Source organism: Chlorella variabilis (assembly GCF_000147415.1).
Source record: "Chlorella variabilis unplaced genomic scaffold CHLNCscaffold_33, whole genome shotgun sequence".
NCBI classification, from domain to species: domain Eukaryota; kingdom Viridiplantae; phylum Chlorophyta; class Trebouxiophyceae; order Chlorellales; family Chlorellaceae; genus Chlorella; species Chlorella variabilis.
In genome coordinates, this window is record NW_005435055.1 from 113,739 (window position 1) to 128,982 (window position 15,244).

Consider the following 15,244-nt stretch of genomic DNA (forward strand, 5'->3'; position numbering starts at 1 on the left):
AGATGCGGGGCTTCGAGACTGGGGGGCGGGCATGGCGCGGGTACCTGGCAGGGCTGCAGGCGCTGCTGGCCGGGCTTCTGCAGGATGCTGGAGCACTGCTGGGGGCGAGCGGCGGGCTTGCCGGCCGACAGGCCAGCCGTTGGGCGCACGGCGATAGCGGACTGCATGGTGGCAAAGCAAGCACACACCCCGGCAGTGGACAATGTACCACAAATGCAGCAGAATTCGGGCTGGTTGGCAACGCCTCCGCCTCAAATGTCGCAGCACAGCATAGGAGGGTTTGGCAAACCTCCAACGCCACGCGGCAGCCAGCATGCGGAGCAGGCACACACATTGAGACCAATTTCCTGTTCCTTTGCAGCTTTCTGATGTGGGTATCAGCATAGGTAGCTGCCGGAAGGGTCCGTGAGCTAGACAGCGGCCTCGACCTCCTGAAAGGCAGTGGCGCCCCACCCTGCAGCGCCTTGGGCTCCCCTCTGCGAGTTGCGTGCAGCACATCGGATCAGAGGGCCCTGTCGCTGCCGCCCTGCCGGAGGAGGGCCCCTGTCGCTGCCGCCCTACCGCAGGCGCCTCCGCCACCACGTGGCACGAGTGCGGTGGCACAGCGTCCGACAAGCGATGGGTTACAAGCAAGGGGGGCAGCCCACGGCGAACCGCCACGTCAATACAATACCGGCGATCAAATGGTAAACAATGGGGCGGCGGCGGGGTGGTGGCGCCGCAGGCGCGGGGGGGTGGAAAGAGGCGTGGAAGAGCAATTCAAGGACAGTAGCGGGGAGCAAAAACCAGACAGCGGGCAGCAAGAGGAAAGAGGAGCATGCAACCGCGTGCCGCGGCGGGCAGGGCGGGGGCGCAATGAGAGCCGCGCTGCGCACACCGGCGCGGCACGCAGAAAACGCATGCGGTTGATTGTGGCAAGGGGGAAAATGGTTTGGTGGTGGTGTCTGTGTGTGTCGTCAGCATGGGGGCTCTTCGCAGGCCTCCCCCCGTCGATGGGGGCCTAGGGCGGCTGCTCTCATTGTCGTGGGGGGGCGTGCATTGGGGGCCGGCGTGGCGGCACAGGGGCAGCGTGCGGGGTGCAGCTGGGGCAGGGAGCTCAGGCGCGGGCGGTGTGCTTCCAGTTCTCAATGATGTGGACGCCCCAGTCATTGCTGCGGTAGGGGCGCGGCAGCAGCGCACAGGCGTCAGCAGGTGGCAGCGTGGGAGCAGGCAGGCAGGCAGGCAGGGCAGGGGCCAGCAGCAGCAGGATCTTTCCAAAATGAAACCGGCCCTGCTGGAGCAGCACACAGGGGCAGCGTAACGGCAGCAGGCTTGTGTCCTCACTTGATCTCCACCACGCAGTCGCTGAGAGGCTTGGCGGAGCAGGGCAGGATGTAGCCGTCCTGCGGGAGGAGAACCAGGGGAGCAGGCCACGGCCGGGGACGGTCAGATGCACCGTAAGCAGCAACGAGGCAAGGCAGGCAGGCAGGAGGCAGGCACGGCAGCTGCTGCACATCCTCCGGGAGCCAAGCTGAGCTGGCATGCCGCACCAGCAGCACTAGCAGCGCTGGCCCCCGGGCCCCGGGGCAGCCCCACGGCCGAGCCTCACCTTGACCTGCTCCTGGGACAGCACCGAGCCCTCGTCCAGCACATCCAGCCACTCCAGGTCCACCTGCCCGCTCCTCAGCTTGCTGACACAGGTGCCGCACACGCCGCCTGCGGCAGCAGAGGCAGCCGGGGCCGGCGGGAGGGGGGCCAGGAGGGTCAGGAGGGGAGCGCCAGGCAGGCGGGGGAGATGGCGGAGCGGGCTGAGCAGTGGCAAGCGCAGGCAGGGCGGCAGCCCCGCAGCCCGGCAGGAGGCAGGCCACTAGAGGGGAAACCTGCCGGCTTCATGCACCATGACCATGCTGCCGCCGCCGGGGCTCACCGCGGCACGAGGCGTTGACCTCGATGCGGTGCTCGTCCGCACCGTCCAGCAGGTACTCATTGGGCCCGATCTCGGCAGTCTTGGACATGCCCGTCTCCTCGCTCACAAACGTGACCTGCGGGGGGCGGGGGGGGGCCACGGCATGGGTTGGCGGCAGCACAGCGAGGCAGGGCGGGCTAGGGGTGGAGCGGGCGGGTGAGCGGCGGCGGCGGCGAGCAGCTGGGGCCCGAGTGCGAGCTGGTTGCAGCCAGCCCCACAGGCAGGCCCGGCACTTTGCGGGCGCGGGGGGCCTGGGCAAGGGTCCTGGGAGCTGAGGCGTGCCATGCATGGCATGATGGCGGCACCCAGTCAAACTCTGGCCCTCCCTGTCGCGCACCTTGTATGCCTGCACTTGCAGCCTGCCGCGAGCCACTGCCTGCTGCCGGGGCGCCACTGCGAAGGCCTTGCGGCCAGCAAAGGCGCTGGTGGATGCTGTGAGGGCGGCCATGGCGAAGGGGCGGGAGGAGGTCACAGCAAAGGGGCAGGGGAGGGGCGGCAGGCAAATTGCAAGTGATGGGAGCAGCGATGGTGTCGACGTTTAGTAGGGGGCGATCGGGATGAGGGCACGTCTCCCCTGCCTGCTAGGCCCCGTGTCATGACAGGCCTAGCAGGCAGTGCAGGGGGGGAAGCGGGCGCTGAATGGTGGGGCAAGTGCATCGCAGCGGGCTCTCAAAAGGCCCAGTGCGGTGGCGGGATGGGCAGAAGGCCCGCCATGTTTTGACATGCAGCCCGACATGCAGCCCTCCGGGACCCCAGACCGACAGCTTTAAGAGTCATATCATCCACCACCGTCAATGGCGTCATTGCACGTTGAAAGCCAACCTGCATGTATTGCAGATGGGTACTGCCCCATCCTGGGCAGGCCGCAAACGCCCCATCGCAGCGCAATTGGCGCTCGCCGCAACTAGAATACACGTCGTGTGCGGCCAGCGGTTCCATCCCCACACCCAGCCGACAGCACTCGCGCCTATCAGAGCCTGCAGGCAGCCGCCATGCAGTGCGCATCCGGTAACAGCATGATGATGGGGAATGCGCCACTCAGGGGCGCCACCGGGCGCCAGCAGGCCCCTGCCAGAAGCTCACCTGCTGCCCGGCTGCGGCCCCAAGCGCTGCCCCTGGGTCGCCTAGCAGCAGCCAGACCGCAGCAGCAGGGCAGGGCGTGGCGGTGCCGCGCGGAGCAGCAGCAGGAGGCCCAGCAGGCGAGCGGCAGCGGCGAGGCGCAGCCTGGCGCGCCGCCGCCGCCGCCGGCCGCAGCGGAGCAGCAGCTGGTGGGCGAGGACGCTGCTGTGTTCAACGTAGAGGACCAGAGCCTGCGCAGCTGGGCGCTGTTTGCCGTGCTGCTGACCGGCGTGTCGGCGCTGCTGTATCCGGTGAGACGGCGGCGACGCAGCCCTGACCCTGCCGCTCCCTGCCTGCTGGCCTCCCGGCCCCCACCCCGCCGCTGTCGGCCTGCCCGCGGCGACCACTCCGCCTCTCAGCCCAGCCGGGGGCACCGACCCCGCGCGCCCATCCCCGCCCTCTTCCGCGGGCGCCTACCCAACCCTGCCGCCGGCGCCGCGCCACCCACCCCTGCCGCTGCACCACCGCACCCAACCCCGCCGCCTGCCCCTGCCGCCCGCCCCGCCTCCCTGCCCAGGTCTGGGTGGCGCCTGGCCTGGGCCTGGGCGACGACTTCATCGCCGCCCTCTCCTCCCTCTCCTCCGACTCATCCGTCGTCATGCTGGCCATCCTGCTCGTCTTTGCCATCGCACACTCCGGCCTGGCCTTCCTGCGCCCCTACGGTGCGGCGCGGGGCGAGCGGCGTGGTGCTGATTGTGCCGGTATCGCCTCGGGGTTGTAGGGGTCGTGCTGTGGAGAACGACGGCAGCTGAGCTGCGGGCGGCCGCGGGGTCGCACCGAGGCCGCCGCCGCGGCAGCTGCCCCCGCGCATCGCCTCGGGGCCGGCGGCGGCCCGCCGGCGGGCCGCCTCGAGAGCCCTTGCCTCGCGCTCACCCTCCCATGCGCGCGCGCCGCCGCGCCTGCAGGCGAGGAGCTGGTGGGCGCGCGCGCCTACCGCGTCATGTTTGCGCTGGTGTCGCTGCCGCTGGCGGTGGCGGCCGTGGTGTACTTCATTGACCACCGCTACGACGGCGTGCCGCTGTGGAATGTCAGGTGCGGTGGGGGTGTGGGGTGTGGGGGCTGCTCGTGGGGTCGCGGCGAGGGGTGGGTGCTGATGTACCGTGGTGTGCGGAATGCGTGCATGAGGAGGTGGGCTGTGGCAGCGTGGGTGGGGCATGGCGCTGTGGGACGTCAGGTGTGTTGTGGTGTGGGATGTGTGCATGATGAGGGATGGTGGCAGCAGCGGGGCAGAGCAGAGTGGGCAGGGCGGGGCGCAGGCTGCGGCCAGGCTGCAGCCCCTCCTGCCTGCCGGCAATCTGCGCCCCCGGCCCTGTGCTGCCCCGCTTCTGACTTCGTCTGCCCCTGCGTCTGGATTGGTGCCTGCGCCCACCACGCCCTCTGCCCGCAGGGGCGTGACTGGGGTGCATGAGCTGGTGTGGGGCCTCTCCTTCCTTTCTTTCTACTTCCTCTACCCATCCACCTTCAACATTCTGGAGGTGAGACGCTGCTGGAGGCTTGGCTGCGGGCTGGCGCGCGTGCTCTGCGCCGGCAGCGCGAGGCGGCAGCTGCAGCCTGCGACCATGGTGTGGCTGCCGCGGCAGGACCCGGCGCTGCGCTGGCCTGCGCCCGCACGCCTCCGGTACCTCGCCCGCGCCGTGCCTAGCGCCGTGCGTACCCCCCTGTACCGCGCAGGTGGCGGCCGTGGACGAGCCCAAGCTTCACATGTGGGAGACAGGTATCATGCGCATCACCCGCCACCCGCAGGTGACCCTGCCCGCATGCCCTGCCCGCCGCCCCTCCCTGCCTGCGTGCTGCGTTCTCGACTGCTTGCTGTGCGGCCTGCCTGGCCGTCGCCCGCCTGCTGCCCGCCTCCCTGCGTTGCTCGCTTTGCACGCTCGTGCGTGCGGTGCCCGCCTGCCTGCCACCTGCCTGCTGCCTGCCCCCTACCTGCCTGCCCGGCCCTGTGTGGCCTGCGTGGAACCTGCTGGCTGCCTGCGAGCAGCTTGCTGCGTGCCCTGTCCCGTCCCAGGTCTTTCCTTGTACTGCCAGCTGCGGCTGCTGCCAGCCAGCACACATCCTCCACCGCCGTGCCTGCCCTTTCGCACCCCGCCTGCCCGCCTGCAGATGGTGGGCCAGGCAATCTGGTGCCTGGCGCACACGCTGTGGATCGGCAGCAGCTTCATGGTGGGTGCCGGCGCGGGCAGCGGCAGGCCGCCTCCCCGCCTGCTGCTGCGCCTGCTGCTGTGCTGCTCGCCTGCCAGCCACCCGCTGCTGCGCAGCCTGTCCTGAGCCAGGCCCCCATGCCTCACGCCCCGCCATACACCCTACCCTTAGCCACTGGCAGGCATCCACGCGCGCGCATGCCTGCCTGCCAACCCCTGAAGGTGGTCACCTCTCTGGGCCTCATGGCCCACCACCTGTTCGGCTGCTGGCACGGCGACTACCGCCTGCGCCGCAAGTACGGGGAGGCGTTCGAGGCGGTCAAGGCCCGCACCTCCACGCTGCCCTTTGCCGCCATCCTGGACGGGCGCCAGCAGCTGCCGCACGACTACTACAAGGTCGGTGTCGGTACAGCTGGCGGCGGTGCCGCTTGATGGGGCGGATGTGCTGGGCGTGCTGTGGTGGCAGTGTCATGCCGGGCTGCCGCTGTTTGGCGCGGCGACGTGAAGCTGGCTGCAGTGTGACGCGTGCGAGGCACTCGCAGAGCCTCCCGTCCTGCCTCTCCCCGCGTTTCCTGCCCCGCAGGAGTTCATCCGCGGTCCCTACCTGTTCCTGGCCCCCTTCTGCGTCGGCGCCTACCTGTGCCACCCGCTCATGCAGCGCGCCGCCTACTTCCTGGGGTGGTGAGGAGGCCTGGCATGGGGTGGAGGGCTGGAGCGAGCTGGCGTGGCCCACGCCCGACGGCCTCCCGTCGTTGCATGACCCGCCTGTGGCAGTCAAAGTGATACACAGCTTGTTTTGCATGTAGTGAGGTGGCTGTGTGAGCAGAAGCGCAGAATGGGATGAGTTGTGACTCGGCCCGGCAGTTCTGAGTTGAGTTGAGGCGTAAGAAAAGCTCCCTGCTGCCACTAAAACACAGCATCGCATGAGCGCCGCAGCCGGCGATTCATCTCTCAGCCCATGTTCTCCTTGGCTCTCCTTTCTCACCCGCTTGTGCCACCGTTGGACAGCCAACGGGCGGCAGATGCACGGATTGCCCGCATGCCGGGCGTTTGTGCCTGCCCTCCTCTAGGGGATATGATGGTCTGTGTTGCTGGGGGTGGTGTGGGGCGGTACGATGGGCTGTACGACGTGAAATTTGTGTGTGTGTGTGTGTGTTACAGGGATTGGGCACATTAATGTGCTGGGGCCGAACCCGCTAACCCTGCCGGCTGTCCAGAGCGAGGAAAATCTGGCCGCCGATGGCATCCCGGGGAGGCTCCGTCTTGCAAGCGCCATGCCGGTCTGCCGGGCAGCCGTCCACCGCCCAGATGCCGCCACGAAGGTGCCGTGAGGCAAAGTCCCAGCTAGTGTCCCGGCTGGGGTTCGAACTCGTGCCTGTGGTATCACCCACCGGCACTCATCCAGCTCCTTATTTAACGTCGCGGCCAACGACGGTGAAATTTTGAAAACCGAAAAAACCGTGTTCTGGTGTTATATATCAAATTGTTTGTCGCCCATCATGCAACGGTCATACCATCCAGAACACACCGGATCCCATCAGAACTCCGAAGTTAAGCTGGATTGGGCTGGATTAGTACTGTGTTGAGGGATCACACGGGAATTCCCAGTGCCGTTGTGTTTTGCAAAATTTTGTGTTGTGGTGGAGGACGCAGTTTTGTGTGTGCAGAGGGATGGTTCTACACATGTTGCAGGTGGTGCAGTGGCCGAAGGCTTGTCCCTCCCCGCCACCGCTGCCAGGGGCGCATTGGCATCCCCAACAGCAGACACAGCAAGGCTGAAACAATAAGCAGCCGTTAGGTCTCTGGCTGCATGAGGGTCAGGAGGAGAGCATCCCAGTCTGCATATAGGCAGGGATGAAGTTTCATCTGGAGGACAAGGGCACCTACGCCGGCAGCAAGGCACGGCATCGGCGGCCGGCGAGCGGCGGCGGTGGCGGCGAGCGGCGGAGCTTCAGTGGCGGCGCACCATGGCAGGGCCGTGGGCCTCCTCTTCAGCTTCATTAGCTTCTAGCGACGTCTGCAATGCGGTTGCTGGCCTGCGCGCACTACCACCACCCGCACTGAGGCATGTCTGCCATGTCTGCATGCCAGACATGTCTGGCGCACTCGGACCTGAGCCAGGCTCTCTTGGCCGATCAACCGTGAACATATCGTCTTCCGCACTGATCGCGTCGCATCCGCGCCGCCCTGCCGCGATCAAATGGCTCCGCGGTCGCTGGCACCTGCGGGGTGCCACCGGGGTGCCACAGTGTGTGTGCGGAGGGGTGCGGCACTCGCGAGAGCCGCGATTGATTTGTGAAATGCAGAAACCTATCATCTCGGCATCGCACCAATTCGTGTGCACGCCTCTGCTTGATCCTAGGCCCAGTGCGGGGGGCGAGTGCGCAGTTTGCCAGCTTCACTCTGGCCACCCTCCTTTTCAGTGCCTGCTTGCATCCCTAAGAGCTCCGGCGTGCCTCTCGTGATCACCATGGAGTCCCCCAACTCGGAGCTCACTTGGTGGAGGGTGCAGGCGATGGTGTTTCTGCCCCTGCCCATCCTTCTTGTGGGCATCCTCAGCACCCCGGCGCCCCGTGAAGTGCGGCGCAAGGTGCTCTGGTTCACGGAAAAGGTAGGTGGCCGCCGCTGCCGCCGCCAAGTTGACGCCGCTACTGCCGCCCTCGCCCCAGCTCCTGGCCTGGTGGTGGTGCAGGTCCTGGGCTGGGAGGTGCGGCGCCCCTTCCAGGTCATCCATGTCGCCCTGCTGGTCACGGGTGCGCCTCCCTGCTGCCGCCCGCCGCCGCTTGCTGGCTACAACGCGTGCTCCTGCAAGCCTATTAGGCCTCCTGCCCCGCTAGCCCGCGAGGGCAGCGCCGCTCACCTGCCGCTCTCCGTGTGCCTGGGCTCGCCTCTCACCACGCTGCCGCAGCTTGCGCCCAGCCCGCCTCAAATCCCTAGCCCCCAATGACTCCACCCTGTTGCCCTGACCCAGGCGCCTCGCTGGTGGCCACCGTGCCGCCCATGGTGCAAGCGGAGCGCGAGCTATGGGCGCTGCACGACAAGCGGGACCCCAACATCCTGGTGTTGCTGCTATCCCAGAAGTTCCGGTGGGTGCCAGCTGGCGATGGTGGCGGCGCCGCGCCGCGTGCCGTAGCACGACGCCCATAGCCCCGGCCCGCCTCGCGGCGCCAAGTACCTGCGCCCCTAGCTGGCTGGCTGCTCTTCCATGCTGCTGGGCGGCTGGACGGCCGTCTGGCAGCAGAGTGCGGCGCGTGGGCTGGCAACAACAATGAGCGCACCGTGTTGCCTGCCGCTGCCTGCAGGCACGAGCGCAACTTCTGGATCTCGCTCTACTCCCTCACAGCCTGGGTGGTGCTGCTCATCGTGCACAGGGTGCGTTGCGGGTGGGAGGCTGGCAGCGTGCAGGGCGGCAGTTGCAACGCTGCTGCTACTGTGCAGGCCCGCCTGCTGGGCGCGCGCTGCTCCACCGCTGCCCACCAGCGCTTGGCCGACTCCTCGTCGACGGCCCTCGGCCTGCTCGTCCCAGATGCCAACAGCCCGCATCCACCTCCTTGCGTGCCTGAGTCGCCATTCCCCATCGGCTGTCCCTGCTCCCCGCGCCTGCAGGTCAACCGCGAGAAGCACGAGCTGCGGGGCCACCTGCTGGCGCTGCAGGGGCGTGGCGAGGAGGCGGCCAGCGAGGTCACGTTCATGGGGAGGGCGGCGGAGGTGGAGATGAGCCGCGTGGGCAAGGCGGCGGCGGAGGGGCCGCTGGGCGCATCGGTGGCTGCGCTGGTGCCCGCCGCCGGCGGGGCGGGCAAGAAGGAGCTGTAGGCAGCGCGGTCCTGTTGCCGTGGGTTGGAGGGAGTTGCGTTCTTGCTGGCTGGTGCGGTCATGATGTAACACACCGGCGAGCTTGTGTCATGAGGTGTGGGAGCCCAGAGATGCAGCTCAGCAGTTCTGAGTTGAGTTGAGGCGTAAGAAAAGCTCCCTGCTGCCACTAAAACACAGCATCGCATGAGCGCCGCAGCCGGCGATTCATCTCTCAGCCCATGTTCTCCTTGGCTCTCCTTTCTCACCCGCTTGTGCCACCGTTGGACAGCCAACGGGCGGCAGATGCACGGATTGCCCGCATGCCGGGCGTTTGTGCCTGCCCTCCTCTAGGGGATATGATGGTCTGTGTTGCTGGGGGTGGTGTGGGGCGGTACGATGGGCTGTACGACGTGAAATTTGTGTGTGTGTGTGTGTGTTACAGGGATTGGGCACATTAATGTGCTGGGGCCGAACCCGCTAACCCTGCCGGCTGTCCAGAGCGAGGAAAATCTGGCCGCCGATGGCATCCCGGGGAGGCTCCGTCTTGCAAGCGCCATGCCGGTCTGCCGGGCAGCCGTCCACCGCCCAGATGCCGCCACGAAGGTGCCGTGAGGCAAAGTCCCAGCTAGTGTCCCGGCTGGGGTTCGAACTCGTGCCTGTGGTATCACCCACCGGCACTCATCCAGCTCCTTATTTAACGTCGCGGCCAACGACGGTGAAATTTTGAAAACCGAAAAAACCGTGTTCTGGTGTTATATATCAAATTGTTTGTCGCCCATCATGCAACGGTCATACCATCCAGAACACACCGGATCCCATCAGAACTCCGAAGTTAAGCTGGATTGGGCTGGATTAGTACTGTGTTGAGGGATCACACGGGAATTCCCAGTGCCGTTGTGTTTTGCAAAATTTTGTGTTGTGGAGGGAATTTTTGGTGAATGGTCAGCCCAGGGATGACCACAAAAGGGGCCCGTCTACAGGGTCAGCCCAGGGATGCCGGGCAGGCAGAAGACGGGGGAGAAGGAGGACGGACATCAGGAAAGGTGCGAGGAGGGAACATCCCATTCCCGACCTCAGGCGGCAACAGTACGGCGGTTGCATACGCCGATGCTGACACCTAAACCCACAATCCTCCTGGGAGGGGTTGCCGGTGCTCTCTTGCCTCAAGCACTGGCCACCACCTCCCAGTCCGAACCCTGCACCGCACGCTCACGTCGCCGCTGCCGCTCTTCCCGCTGAGGTTGCCTCCTGCCCTTCCTCTTGCCCTGCAGGACCGACACGGTGAGCGGCGAGCTCAGTTTGCCGTTGTTGGCCGCCGTGCGTGACCCCTGGCTGCTGCCCCGCTGCCTGCCTGCCCACAACCAGCGCTCTTCAGCGCTCGCACCATGGAAACAACCGCCTTTGCCAACGCCCTTTGACTTCAAGAATCACATGCCATAACAGATGATCTGTGAGAGCGGTATATGCGAGGAGAAAGCAAGCTGAAAACTGAAAAACAACAAGAACAGCAGGAGCAGCAAATACTATGCACAAGAGGATTGGCGGTAAAGCAGCAAGGGGCTGGCACCGAACAAAGGATTTGCCGCTACCGCACCATGCGGTCTATGAGCTCCTTGAGAGGCGCCAGCTCCCGCTCGTCAATCAGGTTGAACTCCTGTCCGGCAGGAGGGGCAGACAAGAGAGTGAGGCACATCGGCACGCACAGCAAGCATGCCAACGCTCCCCTGCAGCTCTTCCAGCCTACGCCCTCCCCCAGCCTCACCAGGGTGAAGAGCATGAAGTGGCGGAAGCAGGTGTTGAGGTGCGGCTCCAGCTCCAGCTTCTCAACTTGCCTGCACCGCCAGTGCCTGAAACCGTCAGCCCCGAGTCCCTAGGGCAACCAAACCACCAGCTGTTACCTGCGCAGCCAAAGCAGGGCACCCCTGGCCACAGGCCAAGCAAAGGCCGCCCAGGCACCTGAAGTGTGAGTGGTAGATGTGGCCGTAGACGCGGAAGAGGCGCTTGAGAATGTTGCGCACCGTCGCGGCAAAGGTGGGCGGGAAGAAGCCGCCGTAGCGCTGCGGGAAGATGCCGGGGTTGTCCAGCTGCGGGGGTGGGGCGGGCAGGCAGGCACGGCAGGGGACGGGTGAGCACGGCACGCCCAGCATGTGTTGCAGCCCTGCGGTTGAGCTCGATCCCCTGATGCTACACCGGCGACCGCTCTTGACCCCCAGCGAAGAAAGAGTCCTACCTGGTCCTCCACCCAGTCAAACAGGCAGTTAATGTAGTCCGGGGCACACAACTTGACGGGCGTCTTGACCTGCGGGGAGGGGTGGGCAGCAGCACCAGGGCTAGGCACGGGTGGGCGCAACACCGCCAGCATCGCCAGTGCGGCGAGGCGGCCAGGCGGCCACGCTTCAAGTTTGCAGCTGAGCTTGCCACCTCTTGCACCAGACCCCCTCAGGCTCACGGCGGCAGGAGCCGGGAGGCAGCTAAGAGCGGTGCTGCAACACGGAGCAGGACTGCGGCTCCCACCTTGAGCCCGTCCGCCCAGAGGTACTCGTACTGCGGTCCAGCAGACATCACCGGGCAGCGCTGCAGCCCGCAAGGGATGGGCCCAGCAGCACAGGGCCAGCGGGGTGGGCAGCATGCTTCTGTGTGCGCAGCGATGCTGCGGCTGCCCAAGGCTCAGGGTGCCTTTGCAGCAGCTGCTGCCAAGGCAAGCGGTGAGAGAGAGCAGCAGCCCGCCGCACCGTGGAGGTGCACAGCGTCTCGTCCAGGACCTGGTACAGCACGTTGATGGCGTTGTAGAAGACGACTGCGGCGAAGGAAGGGCAGGGCCGCCGGGGCGGGGGCAGCGGCAGGGGGCAGGAGCGGGTTTGGGGCATGGGCTGGTGCACTGGCTGGTGCACGTGACGACATTGCACAGCCCTGGCAGCTGGCGGACTGAACTGCTACGGCGTGGCTGCATGATCCTGACCGCTGCTGACGATCCGCCGCGCCTGCCACCCATCCTGCCACCAATCACCACGCGGCTCAACCCACACTTGCCTGTGTTGACCGCTAGCCACTCGTTCAGGTCCTCGCCTGGCGGAAGGCGCACGGCATCCTCCACCGCACCTGTGCCCAGTGTGTGCTCGATGTGCTGCTTGAGGGTGAGCCCCTTGGCACCCACCGGCACATTCTTGACGGAGCGGAAGGTGCCGCCCTTCCTGCAGGCGGGCGGCGGCGGCGGGTGGGGTCAGTTGGGCCCGGCGGGCTGACACTGGTACGGTGCTCGGCTTCATTGGGGTATCTGCTGATCCCGTGCGTCCCCCTGCGAGAAGGGCAGACAGCGGGCGAACACCTCCGCGATCGACTTGATCGCGGCAGCGCGCTGGCGGCTTCTCACTTGGCAAAGTTGAACAGGCTAGCCATCTTGCAACCAGGGGGAAGCGAGACTGCCCAGGTAGCGCCGCAGGCAGCGCGGCAGCGGCTGAGACGGTCCTCAAACCAGCTTCCCAAGCCCTAACAGGGCGCTGCAAGCAAGCACGCCACTGTACCCGGCGGCTGGCAGGCCTGTTCAAGAGGGGAAAACAGCCGGCGCCACGTCGCCGACATGCGGCGCCAGCGCCACGACCGCCTTCCGGCCCCTTTCAACAGCCTGTTGCTGCCTGATGGAATGCGCTGTTGTGTCACAGTGGGGCCGGCGCCAATATGGGACCGGCAGCAGTGCAGGCGAGCATCCATCCGGCGGCTGTCGGGGGCGCAAGGCGGAGAAAGAGAGGGAGGCTGGCAATGGGCAAGGCTCGGGGAAGGGAGGGCTGACGTTTGGTGCATGGGTTCTCAAAAGTGGTGCAGGGCACTGCTGGCAGCCGCTCGTCACGCTGTGTTGCAAAGCGGGGTGCGGGCTCAGCAGAGCTGATGGGGTGCTGTGGAGGCTGGATGCTGTTTGGGGTCAGTGCTCAGTTGCGTGAGTCCCGTCTCGGTTGCAGCTCAAGGGCTGGGGGCCGGCTGGGTGGCAAGGTCTGGGGCCCGGCTGGGTGGCAGATGGTTAGGGCTGGGTGCTGGGGCGCCGGGGGCGCTGCCTCGGGCCTCCTCTGCCTGCTTAGGTGGAGCCCGTCAGGGTGCGCACCCACATGCCGAGCGTCTCGGCGTCGCGCCGCTCGCTGGGGTACTTGATGAAGTCGCCTGCCAGGTGGAAAGCACGGGAGGAAAGCACAGGAGCGGAGGGAGCAACAGGTCAGGGGGCGGCGGGGCACGGATGGGCGGCGGGGCCGACAAGCAAGACGCGGCGCACAGCGGCATGGCCCCGGCGGCCGGCGGATGCTAGGCCAGGCGGGCCGGCAGGCAGGCTCACCGCCCTTGCCGCCCTTGGGCAGCAGCACCAGGGTGGGGAAGGTCTTGAGGCCAAACTTCTCGGCGGCAAACTCGCGGTCGGTGTCAGCCTGCAGCAGGGGGCGGAGGCGGCGGTCGGAGCAGTGCCGAGCAAAGCTACGGCGGCGGCCACGCCGCCGGCAGGCCCCGCCAGGCGCGGCCACGGGCCGATGCGGGCTCCCGCAGCAAGCCATCGCCCAGGTCCATGTTGCATCCAGCCCTGCCGCAGCTCGCCCACCCCATCCTGTCCCCGCCCTGCCGCAGCTCGCCCACCCCATCCTGTCCCCGCCCTGCCGCAGCTCGTCCGCCCCATGCTGCACCCCGCCCTGCCCCCCACCTGGAACTTGGCCACGCTGACGTGGCCGCCCGCCAGCGACTCCGCCAGCTCAGCGTACTGCGGCTCCAGCGCCTGCGGGGCGGTACACAGGGCCAGGGAGGCACGCGACAGTTTGCGAGGATGCATTGGAGAGGGGTGCATGGCGGCTTGGGTGCTGCCGAAGGCGGGCAGACCTAAGGCGGCATCCCGGCGCACCCGCCACAAGCCTTCCCACCCACTTCCACACCCCAGCTGCCCAGCCGCGGCCCCGCCCAGCCGCGCCCACGCGGCAGGCGCACACACAGCAGGCGCCCCAGCAGCAGGCTGCGCTCCCTGGCAGCAGGCTGCACTCCCCGGCAGCAGCAGGCAGCAAACGCAGGGGCAGCCCCACGCGCCAGGCGCAGCACACGTGGGGGCAGCCTGGGCGCCTCACCTTGCAATACTGGCACCAGGGGGCATAGAGGGCGACGAGCGTGTCGCGCTCGCGTGGCCCCTCCAGCAACGCCGCCAGCTGCGGCCGGTCCAGGGCCGCCACCGCACCGCCGGCGGGCCACAGGTCGTTCGACTGGCTGCTCTCCTCGCCGCCCGACGAGGAGCTCACGTTGCCGCTGTGCAGCCCGCACTCCTTCTGCGGGGAGCAGGGGGCAGGGAGGAGGGGAGGGAGGGCGAGCCGGTGAGGGGCGAGGCGGCAGGTGCAGAGGGCTGGCGGGCGGCCGGCTGGCCATGCGGGCTGTGTGGGGTGGCAGCGAGGCACGCGTGGCAGGGGGAGTGGGGCCAGCAGCAGCCGCGGCAGCAGGCAGCAGTGGCTGCGCCCCGGCGGCAGCAAGCGGCAGCGCCCCCGGCGCAGCTCACCGCTGCGGCGTCCTCCCACCACCAGCGCCCCTCGCGCTCCGCCTGGTTGGGCAGCACTGGGCGGGTGCAGGGCTCGCAGCCGATGGAGATGTAGCCGCAGGCGTGGAGGTCGTTGACGGGCACGCCCTGCGCAGGGAGGAAGCGAGGGTAGGGCAGGGAGGCGGGTGGTCAGCAGGGCGGGCTGCCGACAGCTGCAGCCCGTCCCCTTCGAGGGCTCCCCTGCCCTGCAGCAGCAGAGCGCCAGGTCCACCCCGCCCCAGGCACAGCCGCAGCCGACAGCGCGCCGCTCGGCTCTGCACCCCGCCCTCCCCACTCCCCGGCCCACAGCCCCACACACGCCACCACCACCACCACCGCCGCTGACGCCGACGCCGACGCCGCCGACGCCGACGGCCCACGCCCCCACGCCCGGCGCTCACGCGCGCTGTTAATGCAGCCTCCCCCACGGCCCTCACCATGACGCGCAGGAAGTTCCAGCACTCGGCGCTGGTGATGTTGGACAGCGGGTTGTACTTGATGAGCGAGCCGGGGCCGCCCTCCAGGCCCTGGAACACGGGGTCCACCTCCACCACCGGTACCGCCATGCGGGTACCGGGCGACTGGTCCTTGCGCTGCCCCGTAATCCACGCCCGCAGGCCCGTCAGCTGCTTGCGCAGAGGCTTGACCTGCAGGGGGGGTGGGTGGGAGGGGGGGGGGGGGGGGGGGGGGGGGGCAAACCCCCCCAAAGGGGCCGGGGGGGGGGAA

The 15,244-nt window shown here is 67.6% G+C and overlaps 4 protein-coding genes across 4 annotated transcripts in view; 1 reads left to right on the forward strand and 3 right to left on the reverse strand.

The window, feature by feature from the left end:
* Positions 1 to 1,331: 1,331 nt before the first annotated feature.
* CHLNCDRAFT_15322 (hypothetical protein) lies at positions 1,332 to 2,024 on the reverse strand (the record flags this gene model as incomplete). The annotated part of the gene is made up of 3 exons (XM_005843214.1): positions 1,332 to 1,382; positions 1,595 to 1,695; positions 1,907 to 2,024. Coding segments are annotated over 3 exons (270 nt in total), but the record flags the coding sequence as incomplete, so codon positions are not given.
* Positions 2,025 to 2,875: 851 nt separating this feature from the next.
* On the forward strand, positions 2,876 to 6,037 carry CHLNCDRAFT_59823 (hypothetical protein). Its single transcript, XM_005843167.1, has 8 exons — positions 2,876 to 3,315; positions 3,582 to 3,726; positions 3,970 to 4,096; positions 4,452 to 4,539; positions 4,736 to 4,807; positions 5,168 to 5,227; positions 5,428 to 5,601; positions 5,789 to 6,037. Exons 1-8 carry the CDS (start codon positions 2,938 to 2,940, stop codon positions 5,888 to 5,890), a joined length of 1,146 nt encoding a protein of 381 aa, XP_005843229.1. The 5' UTR covers positions 2,876 to 2,937; the 3' UTR covers positions 5,891 to 6,037.
* Positions 6,038 to 10,582: 4,545 nt separating this feature from the next.
* CHLNCDRAFT_141319 (hypothetical protein) lies at positions 10,583 to 12,393 on the reverse strand (the record flags this gene model as incomplete). Its single annotated transcript, XM_005843215.1, has 8 exons — positions 10,583 to 10,651; positions 10,760 to 10,829; positions 10,954 to 11,081; positions 11,228 to 11,296; positions 11,512 to 11,571; positions 11,730 to 11,794; positions 12,022 to 12,188; positions 12,368 to 12,393. 8 exons carry the CDS (start codon positions 12,391 to 12,393, stop codon positions 10,583 to 10,585), a joined length of 654 nt encoding a protein of 217 aa, XP_005843277.1.
* A 244-nt stretch (positions 12,394 to 12,637) lies between these two features.
* CHLNCDRAFT_33215 (hypothetical protein) overlaps positions 12,638 to 15,244 on the reverse strand; it is a 4,160-nt gene continuing 1,553 nt past the window's right edge. The window contains exons 5-10 of the mRNA XM_005843216.1: positions 14,956 to 15,165; positions 14,501 to 14,626; positions 14,082 to 14,276; positions 13,670 to 13,741; positions 13,316 to 13,403; positions 12,638 to 13,146 (exon numbers count right to left, since the gene is read on the reverse strand). Of these exons, the coding sequence (XP_005843278.1) occupies positions 13,064 to 13,146; positions 13,316 to 13,403; positions 13,670 to 13,741; positions 14,082 to 14,276; positions 14,501 to 14,626; positions 14,956 to 15,165 (774 nt within the window). The 3' untranslated portion in view covers positions 12,638 to 13,063. The remainder of the gene's footprint in view (positions 13,147 to 13,315; positions 13,404 to 13,669; positions 13,742 to 14,081; positions 14,277 to 14,500; positions 14,627 to 14,955; positions 15,166 to 15,244) is intronic.